Genomic DNA, 15,987 nt, shown 5'->3' with positions numbered 1-15,987 from the left:
TTTTTGGACTACCATGGCAGAAGAAGATGAACAAAGATTATTTACTGAAAAAGTAAACAACACATTTTCTGAATGCCTGAACTTGATTAATGAGGTAGAGTCTATATTTGCCTAGCATTTTATAGTTTGCAAATTACCTTCATAAACATTATTTTATTAAATTTTATCATCAGTCTTTTTGACTCGGTGATGTTGGTGATACTATGTTGCCTTGACATGAACTGTGATTATTTTAAGTTATTGTGAGATATACTGCTTCATTCATTAGTTGTGAGATTATTAGCCTTTAATTGACTATATTTTTGCATTGAGTTCATATAAATACACAGGTATTTATCCAAAATGCTTGGGACCAGAAGTAATTGAAAATTTTTTTGTTGGATTTTGGAATATTTGTGTATATGTAATGAGATATCTTGGGGATGGAACCCAAGTCTAAACATGAAATTCATTTATGTTTTGTTTGTGTATTTGTTTGCTTTTGAGACAGTCTTACTCTGTCACCCTAGCTGGAGTGAAGGGGGCTATCTCAGCTCACTGTAACCGCCACCTCCAGGGTTGAAGCCATTCTCCTGCCTCACCTTCCGAAGAAGCTGTGATTATAGGCATGTGCTACATGCCTAGCACATTTTTTGTATTTTTAGTAGAGACCGGGTTTCACCATGTTGGCTAGGCTGATCTCAAACTACTGGCCTCATATGATCCACCCACCTCAGCCTCCCAAAGTGCTGGATTACAGGCTTGACCCATTGTGCTCGGCCTTATTTATGTTTTATATATAGCTTATACATACAGCCTAAAGATACAATATTTTTAATAATTTTGTACATGAAGCAAAATTTGTTTATATTGAACCATCAGAAAGCAAAGGTGTCACTGTGTCAGCCACCCATGGGACAGTCTGGTTGTCTGGCATCACCATGATTCCTGACTCTGAATTTCTGTGCTACTAATAAGCAATTATTTTCTTACACTTATTCACACATAAGTACATCACAATTTATAAAAAACAACGACATTAATACAGTGAAAAATATGTTCAGAGTAACTGAGCAGCACAGGAGAATCAGAATACCCGTATCAGCTGTTAGACAACAGCAACAACAAACAGCAGCACATTATCAACCTCCATCTATGATGCTGTGTTTAAGAGGTATTTTATACTGTGTTTTACTTTTTTAGGTGAGAAGAAACATCAGAAGCAATTGAGGAAACAGGCAGTGGGTCCTCTAGGGATAAGGAGGCATTCTGCTGGATGGCTTTTTAAGATGTTACTTCAAGTCATCTGCCTCATTAGCAGTGGTTTTTGTCTTAGAAGTTTCTCCTTGATTTTATAAGGGACACAATTTCTTGTTCTTTTCTGAATAAATGCTGCTCTAGTCCTTTAATAAGCCTATCACATATTTTCACCTATAGGTACGTTTTCTGTGGTGTTAATGATGGTCATCTTCATTATGCTGATGATACTCAAAGTTTTGCATTTTAGGTTTTGGATTTTCAGATTAGGGATACTTAACCTGTATCAAAGGGATAATTAGGTTTTTTTTACTGAATTACAAATATTTGAGTCCTCTGAGATAATTATGTAATACACTGAGGTGATATTTACTTATTGCTTCTAATATTTTGTTTCTTAAATCTATTCATTATATTTACACATTATTTTTTACATTGATTACATATTTTACCAAAGACTAGCAACACAAATATTGTGTGAGTCATTATTATCACAGATTAAATTCAAGTTACCTAAAATACTCTCAAACAAAATCCCATTCATCTGGCCGGGTGCGGTGGCTCAAGCCTGTAATCCCAGCACTTTGGGAGGCTGAGGTGGGTAGATCATCCGAGGTCAGGAATTTGAGACCAGCCTGGACAACATGGTGAAATTCTGTCTGTACTAAAAATACAAAAATTAGCCTGGTGTGGTGGTCGGTGCCTGTAATCTCAGCTACTTGAGAGGCTGAGGCAGGAGAATTGCTTGAACCTGGGAGGTGGACATTGCAGTGAACTGAGATCATGCCATTGTACTCTAGCCTGGGCAACAAGAGCAAAACTTCGTCTCAAAAAAAAAAAAAAAAAGGAAATTCCATTCATCTAAGGCAACATCATCATGGTTTTGAATTTATTGCAGAATTTTGCTATTTGGACCAAAATCTTGTGGAGTGTAATAATCAGCTCCAGAATACTGTCTTTGTTTCCTGACTGCTCTTTAATCTTGTTTTGGTCACCTACTGGTGTGTAAGGTCCATACCAAAAATAAATTCAAAGTATGATTTCAAACCTGAACCTGACTCTACTCTTCATGAGCCTCTTTCAACTTTTTGTGGTTCTGAACACCAGTGAAAGTTACAATCAGAAAAACTGATTCTCTAATAGGAAAGAATCAGAGTTTATTTCTGCTCAGTTGAAGTTTTTTCTTTTGATACTATAAACTTTTTCTGCCTACTATTTAACTATATGTAACTGACATAAACCATTATGGATTCATTTTAATCTTAATATCAAAACCCAGCAAAGACAATTAGGAGAAAAAAATTCCACAGGGCTATTCTCACTCATAAGTATTTGGTTGAAGGTATTAGCAACAAATGGAATCCCACAATATAAGGATAAAATCAACACCAAGTAAGTGTTCGTTTTGTACTAATAAATGTCTCAACTAATATTTCATTTTTTGCTTTATGCTTATGGCTATCTTTATCATTGATCTTGACTATCATAGGTTCAATTATTGTTCATAGTCTGTAGGTTAAAAAATATCACACACATTATTTCTTGCTCTTTTAGGGATGTCCAAAAGAAGGTATACTGGTCACAGTTAATGACCTGATTAAAAATATTCCAGATGCCAAAAAGCTTGTTAAATATTGGATATGTCTTTTACGTATGGAACCAATCACAAGTCCTGTTGAAAATATTATTGCAATCTATGAGAAAGCCATTCTGGCAGGGGCTCAGGTAAGATAAAAAGTTGTTTATCTTTACTATTACAGTGTAGTAGACAGTTCAGAATTAATTTGAAACACATCACAACATAACTTGAGAAAGTTGTGGGCGTATATGTAGTATTAATAAATGTTTAAAGGCCACAAGGATTGCATTATAAAAGCTTTTATGGCCTTCTGAGTCTTTCATTCTTGTGCTAGGAATAATCTGACTTTAGAAAATGGATGTAAGCTGAAATGTACATTTAATGAAACTTTTTGCATGAAATATTTTAGCATATTATTGTATGCATTTCCTGGTTGGAAATTTACTGGGAGACTGAATCTAACATTAAAATTTCTTTATTGAATATAAAGCAAAAGAAATTAAATTAGCCCTCTAAATGTTATCAAGCTCTTATGTTTTTCTGAGAGAACTCTTTCACTTTAAGAGTAAACCCGACTATATATTTATAGTCAGGTTTAAAATATATAGAGAGAGTGAGTCAGGTTTACTATTATAGTGTATATTATTAGTGTATAATATATACACTATATATATTGGTCCTATTGGCATATAGAAAACGGCAATAAACCAGTTTCTCTAACGTTACCTCCCTAGTGGCTTGATAGGATAGTCCTATCTCCTCTAGCCTATTGATACACAAAGCTTTGGGTATACAATAAATCATTTCTCGAGCTTTTTGTTTGGTTGCGATTTTTTGTTTTTATGGTTAAATGTTCCTAAAATATATTTCCTTTTGACCAGATTTCTCAGAAACACATTCTTGGATATTGTTTATATAGATAATTTTTTTAAACTCCTTTTTAAGAAAGGTCTGTTCACTTTAGTCTCAACAAAATCAACAAATGCTATTTGACTTTTCACTTAAGTAAAAAATCAGATATGCAGCAGATAGTCTGTCAGTGGCTATCATGCGTGAATTACCTTTCCAGAAGGGTAATTATATTTGACAGAATGCTACCTGGTAGGGAGTGTTAGGCCCTACTATGTTGCATCAGAAGGGACATTACTTAAGGCAACTTAGGACATTGTAGCAAGGATGCAAAACTGGAACCAAGGCTCACATAGAAAGCATAAAGTAAACAGAAAGATGTAACACCAGAGGAGAAGCTGCTGGAAAACAAGAATCAAAATTAGCCAAGATGGCTGGACACAGTAATGCGTGCCTATAGTCCCAACTACAAGGTGAAAGGATTCCCTAAGCCCAGGAATTTGAGTCCAGCCTGGGCAACATAAACTCCATCTCTTAAAATAAAATTAGTGGCCAGGCATGGTGGTTCATGCCTGTAATCCCAGCACATTGGGAGGCCAAGGCAGGAGTCCAAGAGTTCGTGACCAAGATGATGAGACTTCATCTCATCATCTTAAGTTAGCCAAGCATGGTGGTAGATAACCTGTGGTCACAGCTGTACTAGAAGCTAAGGTGGGAGAATTGCTTGAGCTCTGGTGTTCAAGACTAGTGAGCCATGATCATGCCACTGCATTCCATCCTGTGTTAGCTGAGCAACACCTCTCTCAAAAAATAAAAATAAGCCAAAAAAACTGAAAGCAGGATAGCTGAGTAATTCAGGACTAGCTTCTGGAACTGAGGCTGTGAACCATACCTTTTCTAATCTTGAATGTGTTGGATGGAACATAGTAAATGCTTATAATACCTGGTAAATAATGGGCACTTAGTAAGTCTTTGAATGAATGAAATATGGTGAGGTAATCAACCTTAAGCTGTTAAGAGATACATTTCATAGCATATGAAACAAAAGTATAACCATAGACTCAAATGTAAGAGAAAAGCAGCAAGACTTAATTAAGTAAAATTATGGGGAAATTTTCAAACATGAAATTCTCTTTCAAGTTCATTTTTAGTCTATACATTAGAAAAGACAGCCATTTTTCAATCTTAATTAGTGGTCTGAGAGGCATGGTTTAAGAGCTACTGCCTTACTTTAAAATACTGTATGAAATTTTAATCACTGACTTTTAATATTTTCAACTTGGATACCTAGTTCATGTCAGAGAAAATAAAACTTACATGGGTCTGCTTTCTTCATTAAAAAAAAATTAAGCCTATTGAAGAGATGCGACACACAATTGTAGATATTCTAACAATGAAGAGTCAAGAAAAAGTTAATTTGGGTAAGTTTTAGTTCTTTTATTTCCTTCAAGTGAATTGTAGGGCTGTTTTTTTTTTTTTTAAACTTTTAAGATCAGGAATACATGTACAGGATGTGGAGGTTCGTTACATAGGTAAATGTGTCGTGGGGATTTGTGTACAGATTATTTCATCGCCCAGGTATTAAACCTAGTATCCATTAGTTATTTTTTCTGATTTCCTCCCTCCTCCCACCCGCCACCCTCCCTTGGGCCCCCGTGTGCGTTGTTCTCTAGGTGTCCATGTGTTCTCATCACTTAACTCTCACATGCAGTATTTAGTTTTCTGTTCCTCTGTTAGTTTGCTAAGGATAATGGGCCTCCAGCCATGTCCCTGCAAAGGACATGATCTCATTCCTTTTTATGGCACATAGTATTTCATGGTGTATATGTACCATACTTTTTTATCCACTCTATCACTGATGGGCATTTGGATTAATTCTATGTCTTTGCTACTGTGAATAGTGCTGCAGTAAACATACATGTGCATGTGTCTTCATAATAGAATGATTTATATTGCTTTGGGTATATACCTAGTAATGGGATTGCTGGGTTGAAGATTTTTCTGTCTCTAGGTCTTTGAGGAATCGCCACACTGACTTCCACAGTGGTTGAACTAATTTCCCACCAACAATGTAAAACACATTGCGCGTTCCTTTTTTTCCACAACCCTGCCAGCGTCTGTTTTTTTTCCTGTTTTCTTTTTTTTTGAGATGGAGTCTTGCTCTGTAGCCCAGGCTGGAGTGCAGTGGTGCAATTTTGGCTCACTGCAACCTCTGCCTCCTGGTCCTGGTTCAAGCAGTTCTCCTGTCTCAGCCTTCTGAGTAGTTGGGATTACAGGAATGTGCCACTATACCCAGCTAATTTTTTCATTTTTAGCGGAGATGGAATTTCACCATGTTGGCCAGGCTAGTTTTGAACTCCTGACCTCATGTTCCGCCCACCTCAGCCTCCCAAAATGTTAGGATTACAGGCGTGAGCCACCATGCTCAGCCATTTTTTGACTTTTTAAGGATAGCCATTCTGACTAGTGTGAAACGGTATCTCGTTGTAGGTTTACTATTTCTTTGCTAAATTAGTTTTTGTTTTATCTTTTTTAACTTTTAATATATGTAGGTTGTTTCTTTCCTTATACTTGTGTTGACCTATCTCTGAGATAAAATGGCTTTATATAGTATACAGAATTTTTAATTAGGCGATCTGGCTCAATATTTAGATTTGTCACTGAATGTCTATAAAAGTTGTGTTGTCTCCAGGCTTTAATTTTTTGCCTTAAAATTGAGGTAGTTTGACTAGATCTGTAGACTTTTCACTTGTTAAATTCTGTGATCTTTGTGTTGTCTAGAAAAGCTCATTCAAGAATTCTCTTTGTTGGGGATAGTAGATGGAGATAGGAGATTCATTAGTTCTCAGTCATAAAATGTGTAAACATTTTTAGATTTAGATAAAGTTTATGCCAGTTGATATGACTTTAGGCCAAAAATACCCTTTCATCTGTAAAATAGGGATTTTGGGGGACCATTGAATGAAATAATGTTTATAAAGTATCATAGTATATAACACATAGTAAATTTATTAAACTGTAGCCATTAATGTTAATCAACTTTAGAAAAACTGTTTCCAGCTGGTGGAGGTGGCTCATGTCTGTAATCCCAGCACTTTGGGAGGCTGAGGTGAGCGGATCACAAGGTCAGGAGATCAAAACCATCCTGGCCAACATGGTGAAACCCCATCTCTACTAAAAATACACACACAAACACACACAAATTAGCTGGGCATGGTGGCACACAACTGCAGTTGTAGGTACTCAGGAGGCTGAGGTAGAATTGCTTGAACCCAAGAGGCAGAGGCTGCAGTGAGCCAAGATCGCACCACTACACTCCAGCCTGAGCAACAGAGTGAGACTCCGTCTCAAAAAGAAAGGAAAAAAAAATGGTTTCCAATTATTTACTATACCTGTATATTACAAAGCAAATATTTGAGTGCATATTGTATGCAATTGCCTATATATCTAGTTATTTTCTTTTGATTACTTTTAACAAGAGTCAAACAGTTTGAAGTTTTTTTTTTTTTTTTTTTTTTTTGAGACGGCGTCCTGTGTCACTCAGGCTGGAGTGCAATGGTGTGGTCTCGGCTCACTGCAGCCTCCGTGTCCCAGGTTCAAGCCTCAGCCTACAGGCAATGTGCCACCATGCTCAGCTAATTTTGTATTTTTAGTAGAGATGGGGTTTCACCCTGTTGGTCAGGCTGGTCTTGAACTCCTGACCTTAGGTGATTTGCCCACCTTGTCCTCCCAAAATGTAGGGATAACAGGCATCAGCCACCGTGCCAACAGTTTGAACTTTTAAAGTCTTCTGACGTGCTGCCAGATTGCTTTCCAGAACAGTATTAGTACCCCTACTTGTAGTATGCAAAATGAATTTAAGATGTAGAGATCTAGGTTGAAGGGCTAAACCTTAAAAAAAGAAGAGCATACTCAAATTCTAAATTAAGTATGTTATATAAGTTTTTTATTACATGTATTAGCAAAAAAAAAAAAAAAAAAACCTGTTCACTGGGGTTAATATGCTAATGGCTGTGCTGATTACTATGCTAATGGCTGTGTTGGAGGTCATGCTTCTGTTGGCAGCATGCTTAGTTATAAGGATTTATTTCAATTTATGGTGACTGTTAATATGCACCAGGGGAACCTATGAAAGATCTATATGATCTGATCTTACTAATAGTATTTAATGAAGGAGCTTGAGAAGCAGGGAGAGAAGGGGACACCGAGGAAAGACTAGTATACCACACAAAAAAAAAAGGAGGAGAAAAGTTTAAGAATAATTCAGTCACAAACACAGTGAAGTGGAAATTCATATTTCATAAAAAGAGCTTCTCTCATAATTCCATCTCTGGAGATGTGTGGAAAGATAAAAGCAATATTTAATCTGATTAAATTACTGTTCCTATCTTACAGAATAATACTAGTTGGTGTTTTCTAGCAGGTATAATATTTTATTAGTCTTTAGATGGGGGAAGGAGCTATCCATAAACTCTTGGCTTTCTGAAATGTATAATTGTAAGTTCTGAATATAAAACCAATTTCACAAGTCAGTTATTTGTAAACAGCAAAAGAACATTAGTGGTCGAAGTAGTTCAGGAGAGGGTTTAAAAAAAAAAAAAAAAAAAGGCTGGTCACTGTGGCTCACGCCTGTAATCTCAGTACTTTGGGAGGCTGAGGCAGGTGGGTCACCTGAGGTTAGGAATTCAAACCATGCTGATCAACATGAAGAAACCCCATCTCTACTAAAAATACAAAAAAATTAGCTGGTTGTAGTGGCGCATGCCTGTAATCTCAGCTACTCAGGAGGCTGAAGCAGGAGAATCGCTTGAACCCAGGAGGCGTAGATTGCAGTGATCTGAGATCTCACCATTGCACTTCAGCCTAGGCAACAAGATCGAGACTCTGTCTCAAAAGAAAGACAAATAATAAGAGACAAGCACCACTTGGATGTCTCACAGCTACCTCAAACACAAATAGCCAAGCTTGAATACATAATTTCCCCCTAAACCTGATTCTTCTTTTAGTTCTCTGTCTTAATGAATGAATGAATTCTCTGTCTTAATGAATTCCAAGTCAGAATCTTGGTGTGATTGTTTACTCCCTCTTTCTTTTCCAGTTCCCATCACTTTTCCCCAGCTAATCAAATTCATTTTAACTTCCTAAGTGTCTCTTAAGATCCATCTACATCATTCCATCCTTACTCTCCTTGCTATCTATATTCAAGATGACCTACACTTTTACTCTGCTCTTGCCTCATTCCAATCCATTCTCAACACTGGAACCAAAATGCTCTGTCATGTATCTGCATGTTACTGAGTCTAGTCTCTTTTCTTTCCCTCCCTACATCCTTGAATTTTTCTTTTTTTTTTTTTTTTTTCCATTTCCTTTTTTTTTTTTTTTTTTTTTTTTTTTTTCCATTTCCTGAAAGGGGTTATACTGTCTTTCCCTCCTCTTTGCTCTTGCCTCATTCCAATCTGTTCTCAACACGCAACCAAAATATTCTGTCATGCATCTGCATAAATTCCTGAGTCTAGCCTCTTCTGTTTCCCTCTCCACTACATCCCTGAATTTTTTTTTGTCATTTCCTGAAAGAGGTTATACTCTCTTTTCCCTCCGTGTCTCTCCAAGACAGTCTTCTGCTTAAGTTCTACTTATCCTTTAGATGTCAACTCAAATGTCACCTCCTTGGAGTAGCCTTCCCTGATGATTTCCCTGATGTACCATTCCCTCTCCTCTCAACCTAGGTTTAGTGCACCTGTTTTGTGCTCCCTGTTTTTTCCCTATGCAATATTTGATGCATTTGATTGCTTACTATTTAGTTGTTTGTCCTGTCTTTTGCATTATGTAAACTCAGTATACAAGAACAGTGTCTAATGTTTGTGACCACTGAGTCTTCTGTGCTAATGGAATGTCTGGCATGTATTTGGCACTTAAATATTTGTTGAATTAATCTATGTTCTTGTTTTTCAGTTTCCACTTACTAAAAACTTGGTCACTATCATGCAACTAAAATTTCTCTTAGTAAAAATTTTTAATAATTGTCTTATAATTAAATCTAGAGGTTTTTTTCAGCTCAATGAATTTATCAGGATGTCTCACAAGTATTTCTAGCCTAACATGTTTTATTTTTAAATCTTTGACTGCCCTCACTGCTATCCCATACCCAAGATCCCATTGTCCCAAAAAAGAAAAGAAAAAGCCTTCCTTTGGCATTTATAACTCTTAAGCAAGAAATTTTAGACAAGATGCTCCTAATATATATGCACACTCATTCCCACACAGTCATGCCTTCATTTGTTTTTTTGTTTTTTTTTTAGACGGAGTTTCGCTCTTGTTACCCAGGCTGGAGTGCAATGGTGGGATCTCGGCTCACCGCAACCTCCGTCTCCTGGGTTCAGGCAATTCTCCTGCCTCAGCCTCCTGAGTAGCTGGGATTACAGGCACGCGCCACCATGCCCAGCTAATTTTTTTTGTGTGTGTGTTTTTTAGTAGAGACGGGGTTTCACCGTGTTGACCAGGATGGTCTCGATCTCTTGACCTCGTGATCCACCCGCCTCGGCCTCCCAAAGTTCTGGGATTACAGGCGTGAGCCACCGCACATGGCCGCCTTCATTTGTTAATAAGTTCTGACTCGGGTCGATATGGTGGCTCATGCCTATAATCCCAACACCAGAAGGCCAAGGTGGAAGAATCGCTTGAGGTCAAAAATTCGAGATCAGCCTTGGCAACATAGTGAGACCCTATCTCTACAAAAAATTTAAATATTAGCTGGGCATGGTGGCGCACGCCTGTAGTTTCAGCTACTTGGGAGGCTTTGGCAGGAGGATCACTTGAACCTGAGAAGTTGAGGCTGCAGTCAGCTATGATTGTGCTACTGTACTCCATCCTGGGTGACAACAGAATGACAGGCACCCTGTCTCTTAAAAAAAGGTCCTTACTCAGAAATGTTTCTCAAATTGGACCCTTCCTTCCTATCCAACCTCTTATTAACTTACTTAGCCTATTACAACAACTTCGTCTTCTTTCCCTCCCAGATTGTTACTTTTCATTCTCTGTCATTCTAGACAATCCTTTACATTGACCAAATTTAATTAGATCTGTGTCTGGTCAATTTTTTTTTTTTTACCAAACTTCTTTCATATAAAGCTCATTACAGTCCAGCTCTTGCTTACCTATCTGAGCTCAGTACCGCCCACTCCCACTCCTCCCTTGCCCCTTACCCTATATTCTAAACACACTAGCCCTTTAATGTTATTTTAATAGACCATTTTCTTTTATGTGCCTAGGAAGGTTGTCTTCTTTGGTCTTGGTCAATTACTCATTTTTCAAGACCCAGTCTAAATGTCACTTGTGAAGCATTCCCTAACCATCTCCCTGTACCACAAGCAAAGTTAGTTGTTCCTTTTTGTGGGTTTTAATAGTCCTTTGTTCTTATTACATATATAGCATTTATCTCATTTTATAATAGTAAATGTTTGTTAAATAGTTGGCAACGGTTTGTTATATAGTTGGCTGAGGAAAAGGAATGGTTTGGTGATGGCAGTTGTGTTCTTTTATTTTGAAAATTTGGCCAACTAGGAATAACTTTAATGTCTTCTGATTTTGTTCTTAAAATTCAGCCAAAAGCTTAATCTAATAAATGTATTTTCTATAGAAGAAAATACGGAGAAGGCTTGTGCAACCAAGGAATTAGTCACAGAAGTCAGTATTGAAGATACAGGTGGTGATGTAGAGCCAGAAAAACCGGAAATGGAGAGTAAACATCATAGAGATGACCTATTGCAAGACTGTGAAAAGGAGCAAGACAGCAAAACGAAAGATCCAACCCATGATATTAAAACCCCCAATACAGAAATGAGGACAAGTTCCTTAATTAAATATAATGTGTCTACTACGCCATACTTGCAAAGGTAAACATTTAAAATGTAATGTACTATGATTTTTTTTGATGCTTGGGGATAATAAATATGGCATGTAAAAATCTTTGAGATACCTTCAGATTACAGCTACCATTTGTTAACATAGAAAAGTTTTCAGGCGGGGCATGGTGGCTCATGCATTTAATTTCAGCACTTTGGGAGGCCGAGACAGGCAGATCACTTGAGCCCAGGAGTTCACGACTATCCTGGGCAACATGGCAAAACCCTGTCTTTACAAAAAATTGGCTGGGCTAGGTGGCGTGCGCCTGTAGTCCCTGCTACCTGGGAGGCTGAGGTGGGAGCATCACTTGAGCCTGGGAGGCAGGGGTGGCAGTGAGCCAAAATCATGCCACTGTACTCCAGTCTGGATGACGGAGCAAGACCCTGTCTCAAAACAAAAAAAAGTTTTCAAACAAATAGAATGTCATTGGGACATTTCACCTTTTAAATACTATGTTTACTTTCCGTAAATATTGCCATTTTGAAAAAGAAAACTTTTATAAGATTTTACTTTAACCTGTGGTTATTAATAACAGTAGGTTTTGGCATTCAGGAGTTAGCCAATTCTAGATACTCAAGTATCTACTGTGTACAAGCTGTAATGACAAATTGAGAAAAGGATAAGTTTCTCACTTCAATGAGCTTGTACCTCTCTAAAAGACAATTACATGCTTATAACATACAAGCTGTATGGTATGGTACATGTCATGAAAGTACAGATTAAAAACATTAACATGTTTTTGAACTCTGAGAATATTGTTTTAATTTTCAGTATGAAAAAGAAGGTGCAGTTTGATGAAACAAATTCCTCATTTAAGGAGCTGAAGTTTATAACACCAGTGAGACGTTCTCAACGTCTTCAAGAGAAAACCTCTAAATTGCCAGATATGTTAAAAGATCATTATCCTTGTGTGTCTTCATTAGAACAGCTAACGGAGTTGGGAAGACAAACTGAAGCTTTTGTATGCCGCCCTAATGCAGCACTGTGCCGGATGTACTCTGAGGATTAAATGACAGAAGAGAACTAAAGTTCTGATAGGGAATTGGGTTTTTATGATTTGTGGGGTGTTTTGTTTGGAGTAGCTTTATATTGCCCTTAGGACTGAAGTTGGCCAAGTACCTATGTATCTTAAGTATTCATGGCAGTGAGCTTCTTTACTAACATTCATGTTATGGCCAGAGTTGTCCTCTGCATTAGAAAGCTAATCCTGCTGTTTGAATCTCAACTGACTGAGTTTTTTCTTTTAAGATAGGTAAATTTTGTCAGCTAGTTTACTATGTTCCTTGAATATAAATAGGTTAAAATACTAGGCTGTTCACTTTACCAACTATAAGTACAGTAATGATACATCATTAGAAAATGAGTTATTCCAGTTAAAATGTGTATGTTTGCATTGACATGTTTTTAAAAGTTATGATCTCCCTACCATTAAACAGAATAATTTTTGGGGGGGCTTTCTTGGATTAGTATGAAAGTTAAAAATTGTATAGAATGACTCACTTTGAATATTAAGACACAGGAGGTTTAGCTTGCTTTCTCACCAAATTCATGTTACCCAGACTTGTGTTCTGTTGTCCCTTGGACTGCCTATTGATTGATGAAAGTGTCTGCACTGTCTCTCTTCGTCAGTGGCAGTCTGTGGTCTCATGGCATCTTTTGATTATAACTGGGGTCACCAAGAAGGGTGCTTAATTAACCCCATTTATAAGAGAAGATACTTTGTGTAAGAAAGAAAAGATGCCAGATTTATTGGTTTAACTTTTGTAACTTCACTTGGTAGTTTTTAAACAATTAGAATGGAGTAGGGAAAGAATATATCATACTGGATAAATGTCATTCTAGTTTAGAAAGCATTTTGTCATTCTAGTTTAGAAAGCATTTCTAAAATACTTGATAGTTACACATTTTTCTCTCCACATATAAATACCACCACTAAAATTGTAAGTTTCTAAACTAATGCTTACATGGCACACATCATCTATCAATTCTATGGTTTCAAATCAGTGACTTTTTAATTGTAAAAGATTAGTTTAAAAACTATATGAATGTGGTTGAAGATCTCATGCTTAGTCATTTTTATGTTTATTCCATTTATGTATCTTTTTTTCTATTGACTTCTCATGTTCTAGAGAGTAAGGTTTTTATTCTGTGTACCTGATATGTATACAATAAAAATAACCGTATAATGATTTCATGAAGTTTATTTCAACAAATACTTGATGAAATGCAGTTTAACTACAGGGAATGAATTTTAGCTTTGCTTTTGAAATACATTGTAAGATTTGACTTGAGGTTTTTGACACTTTGCTTAATAGTATATTTTCTCTTCAAAAATCATCAGTCTACTTATATAAACTTTACCTAGTTTTTTTCACTTTAACAAAAACAATCACTATGCCCTTTGGTTGTTTTTCATACTTTGAATGAAGTCAAGCTTTGATGCACTCTCAGCTTTTTAATATCCATACCATATAATTCATTTGTCTGTATAGCATAGCTTGAAATGTCTCTCTGAAAGAGAACTCAAGATGCAAACTTTATGTTTGGACAAGTTTTTAGTTTTAGTTTTTGTTTTTTTTTCTCCTTTTACTGAGGGAAAATCTGTCTCTAAATGGTCCTAGTTCTAACATTCAACCAGAGGTCTAACTCCTTTTCTGATGCTTAAGGATAGCTATTACATGTCTCCCCTAGGTTTGTTCCAAACTAAATATGTCCAAGGATGTGATACTGTGCATAAGCATCCAACAGAAATGTAGCAGGGACCTCTCTCACGGGCCTGCTTGGATCTTCCCATGCATACTAATAAAAAAATCTTGAGTCTCTTCAAGGGAAAATCCAGGTACCTTAGCTGGCCTCAAAAAAGTAAATGAGCAGCCTGGAATAAGGACACAATGTTTAGTTCCCTATAAAAATGAAACATCACATGTTGAGTTTTTTAGGAACCCAGATTCATGCCAGATGAAAAATCCCACCCACTGTCATGTGGACCTAAGATAAGGGGAAACAGGACTAAACCCTTACCACCATTCTTTGTTCTAGATTTCTTCTTAAGGGGCCTAGACAGAATCATGCCCACAAGCAAAACCTTAACATTCCTTTCTGCTGACCCTAAGTTTTTACACAAAGCCCTACTTTAACCATTGCAAAGCTCTGAATCTACCTATAACCTGTAAGCCCCTGCTTCAAGATACTTACCTTTTTGGCTCAAACCAATTATAACCTCCATGTATTGATTTATGATTTTGCCTGTAACTTCCACTTTCCTAAAGTGTACCCCTGCCATTAAAAACCCTTGCTTGTAAGCCATCAGGAAGCTTGGGTCCTTTTTTTTCCCTTTTTAGACAGAGCCTTGCTCTTGTTTCCCAGGCTGGAGTGCAGTGGCACGATCACGGCTCACTGCAACCTCTGCCACTTGGGTTCAAGCAATTTTCCTGCCTCAGCTTCCTGAGTAACTGGATTACAGGTGCCTGCCACCATGGCCAGCTAATTTTTGCAGTTTTAGTAGAGATGGGATTTCACCATGTTGGCCAGACTGGTCTCAAACTCCTATCCTCAGGTAATCGGCCTCCCAAAGTGCTGGGATTACAGGCGTGAGCCACCAAGCCTGGTCTAGGAAGCTTGTGTCTTAAGCTGCCCAGTTCTTGCACACCCTATAATACCTCAATTTCTCTCACTACAAATCCTGAGGACAGTGTCTGGCTTTCGCTGCACGTTGGATGAGTGGATCCAAGTTTGATTTGGTGATGACCTACATTCCAAAATCTCAAGCTTCTCCCTTAAAAGTTGTGTGAGCTTGGATATGAATCTCATCTTTATGAGAGGTAAAAAGGAGATAACCCCTGTAGTCATTTTGTACCATGTGATCTCCAGGTTTATTGGCCAGGAATGGTCACCTGACCAAAGCTGGACATGTCAGAGAACTTTCCATAGGAATTTGGAATCAAAAGTCTTTTTTTTAAATGTAGTTAAACGTAAATATTATATAGTATGTAAATATGTGCTGGGTGACCAAATGAGGGTTGAAGAACAAAGGTCACCAGTCAACAGAAAAGACCATATAAATAAAACTGTGTGTGTGTTTGTATATAAACTTTGTGGGGTTTGTTTTGCTTTATTAGCTATACATGGCACCATACCTTATGTACGGTTATGTAATTTGCCCTTTTTTTTCTAAATTATTAAGTCTTGGGGGAATTTCCATTTATGTAAATCAATGTAACATTAATTATGACTGCATGGGAATTTAATATTACATTTCAAATAGTGGGAGAAAGAATGGCAATGAGTCAGTTACCCATTTTGGGAACAAGAAATTTCAATGCCTGCCTCATACCATTTGTAAAAATAAATTCCAGGTAGAATAAATAGTTTAAGTAAGGATATTAGGAGGAAATATAAAATATGTTTGTTTTTGAGACAGG

At 37.1% G+C, this 15,987-nt stretch overlaps 1 protein-coding gene across 1 annotated transcript in view; it reads left to right on the top strand.

Annotated features, from left to right (window-relative positions):
* The window catches only part of CKAP2 (cytoskeleton associated protein 2), a 23,820-nt gene extending 8,948 nt beyond the window's left edge, over positions 1–14,872 (top strand). Inside the window, exons 5-9 of the mRNA XM_037732550.1 lie at positions 1–94; positions 2,791–2,961; positions 5,016–5,085; positions 11,301–11,556; positions 12,338–14,872. Of these exons, the coding sequence (XP_037588478.1) occupies positions 1–94; positions 2,791–2,961; positions 5,016–5,085; positions 11,301–11,556; positions 12,338–12,575 (829 nt within the window). The 3' untranslated portion in view covers positions 12,576–14,872. The remainder of the gene's footprint in view (positions 95–2,790; positions 2,962–5,015; positions 5,086–11,300; positions 11,557–12,337) is intronic.
* Positions 14,873–15,987: the final 1,115 nt, after the last annotated feature.

The sequence above is a fragment of the Cebus imitator genome, unplaced genomic scaffold (assembly GCF_001604975.1).
Source record: "Cebus imitator isolate Cc_AM_T3 unplaced genomic scaffold, Cebus_imitator-1.0 Scaffold453, whole genome shotgun sequence".
NCBI classification, from domain to species: domain Eukaryota; kingdom Metazoa; phylum Chordata; class Mammalia; order Primates; family Cebidae; genus Cebus; species Cebus imitator.
This window is presented reverse-complemented; position numbering and strand designations above follow the sequence as displayed.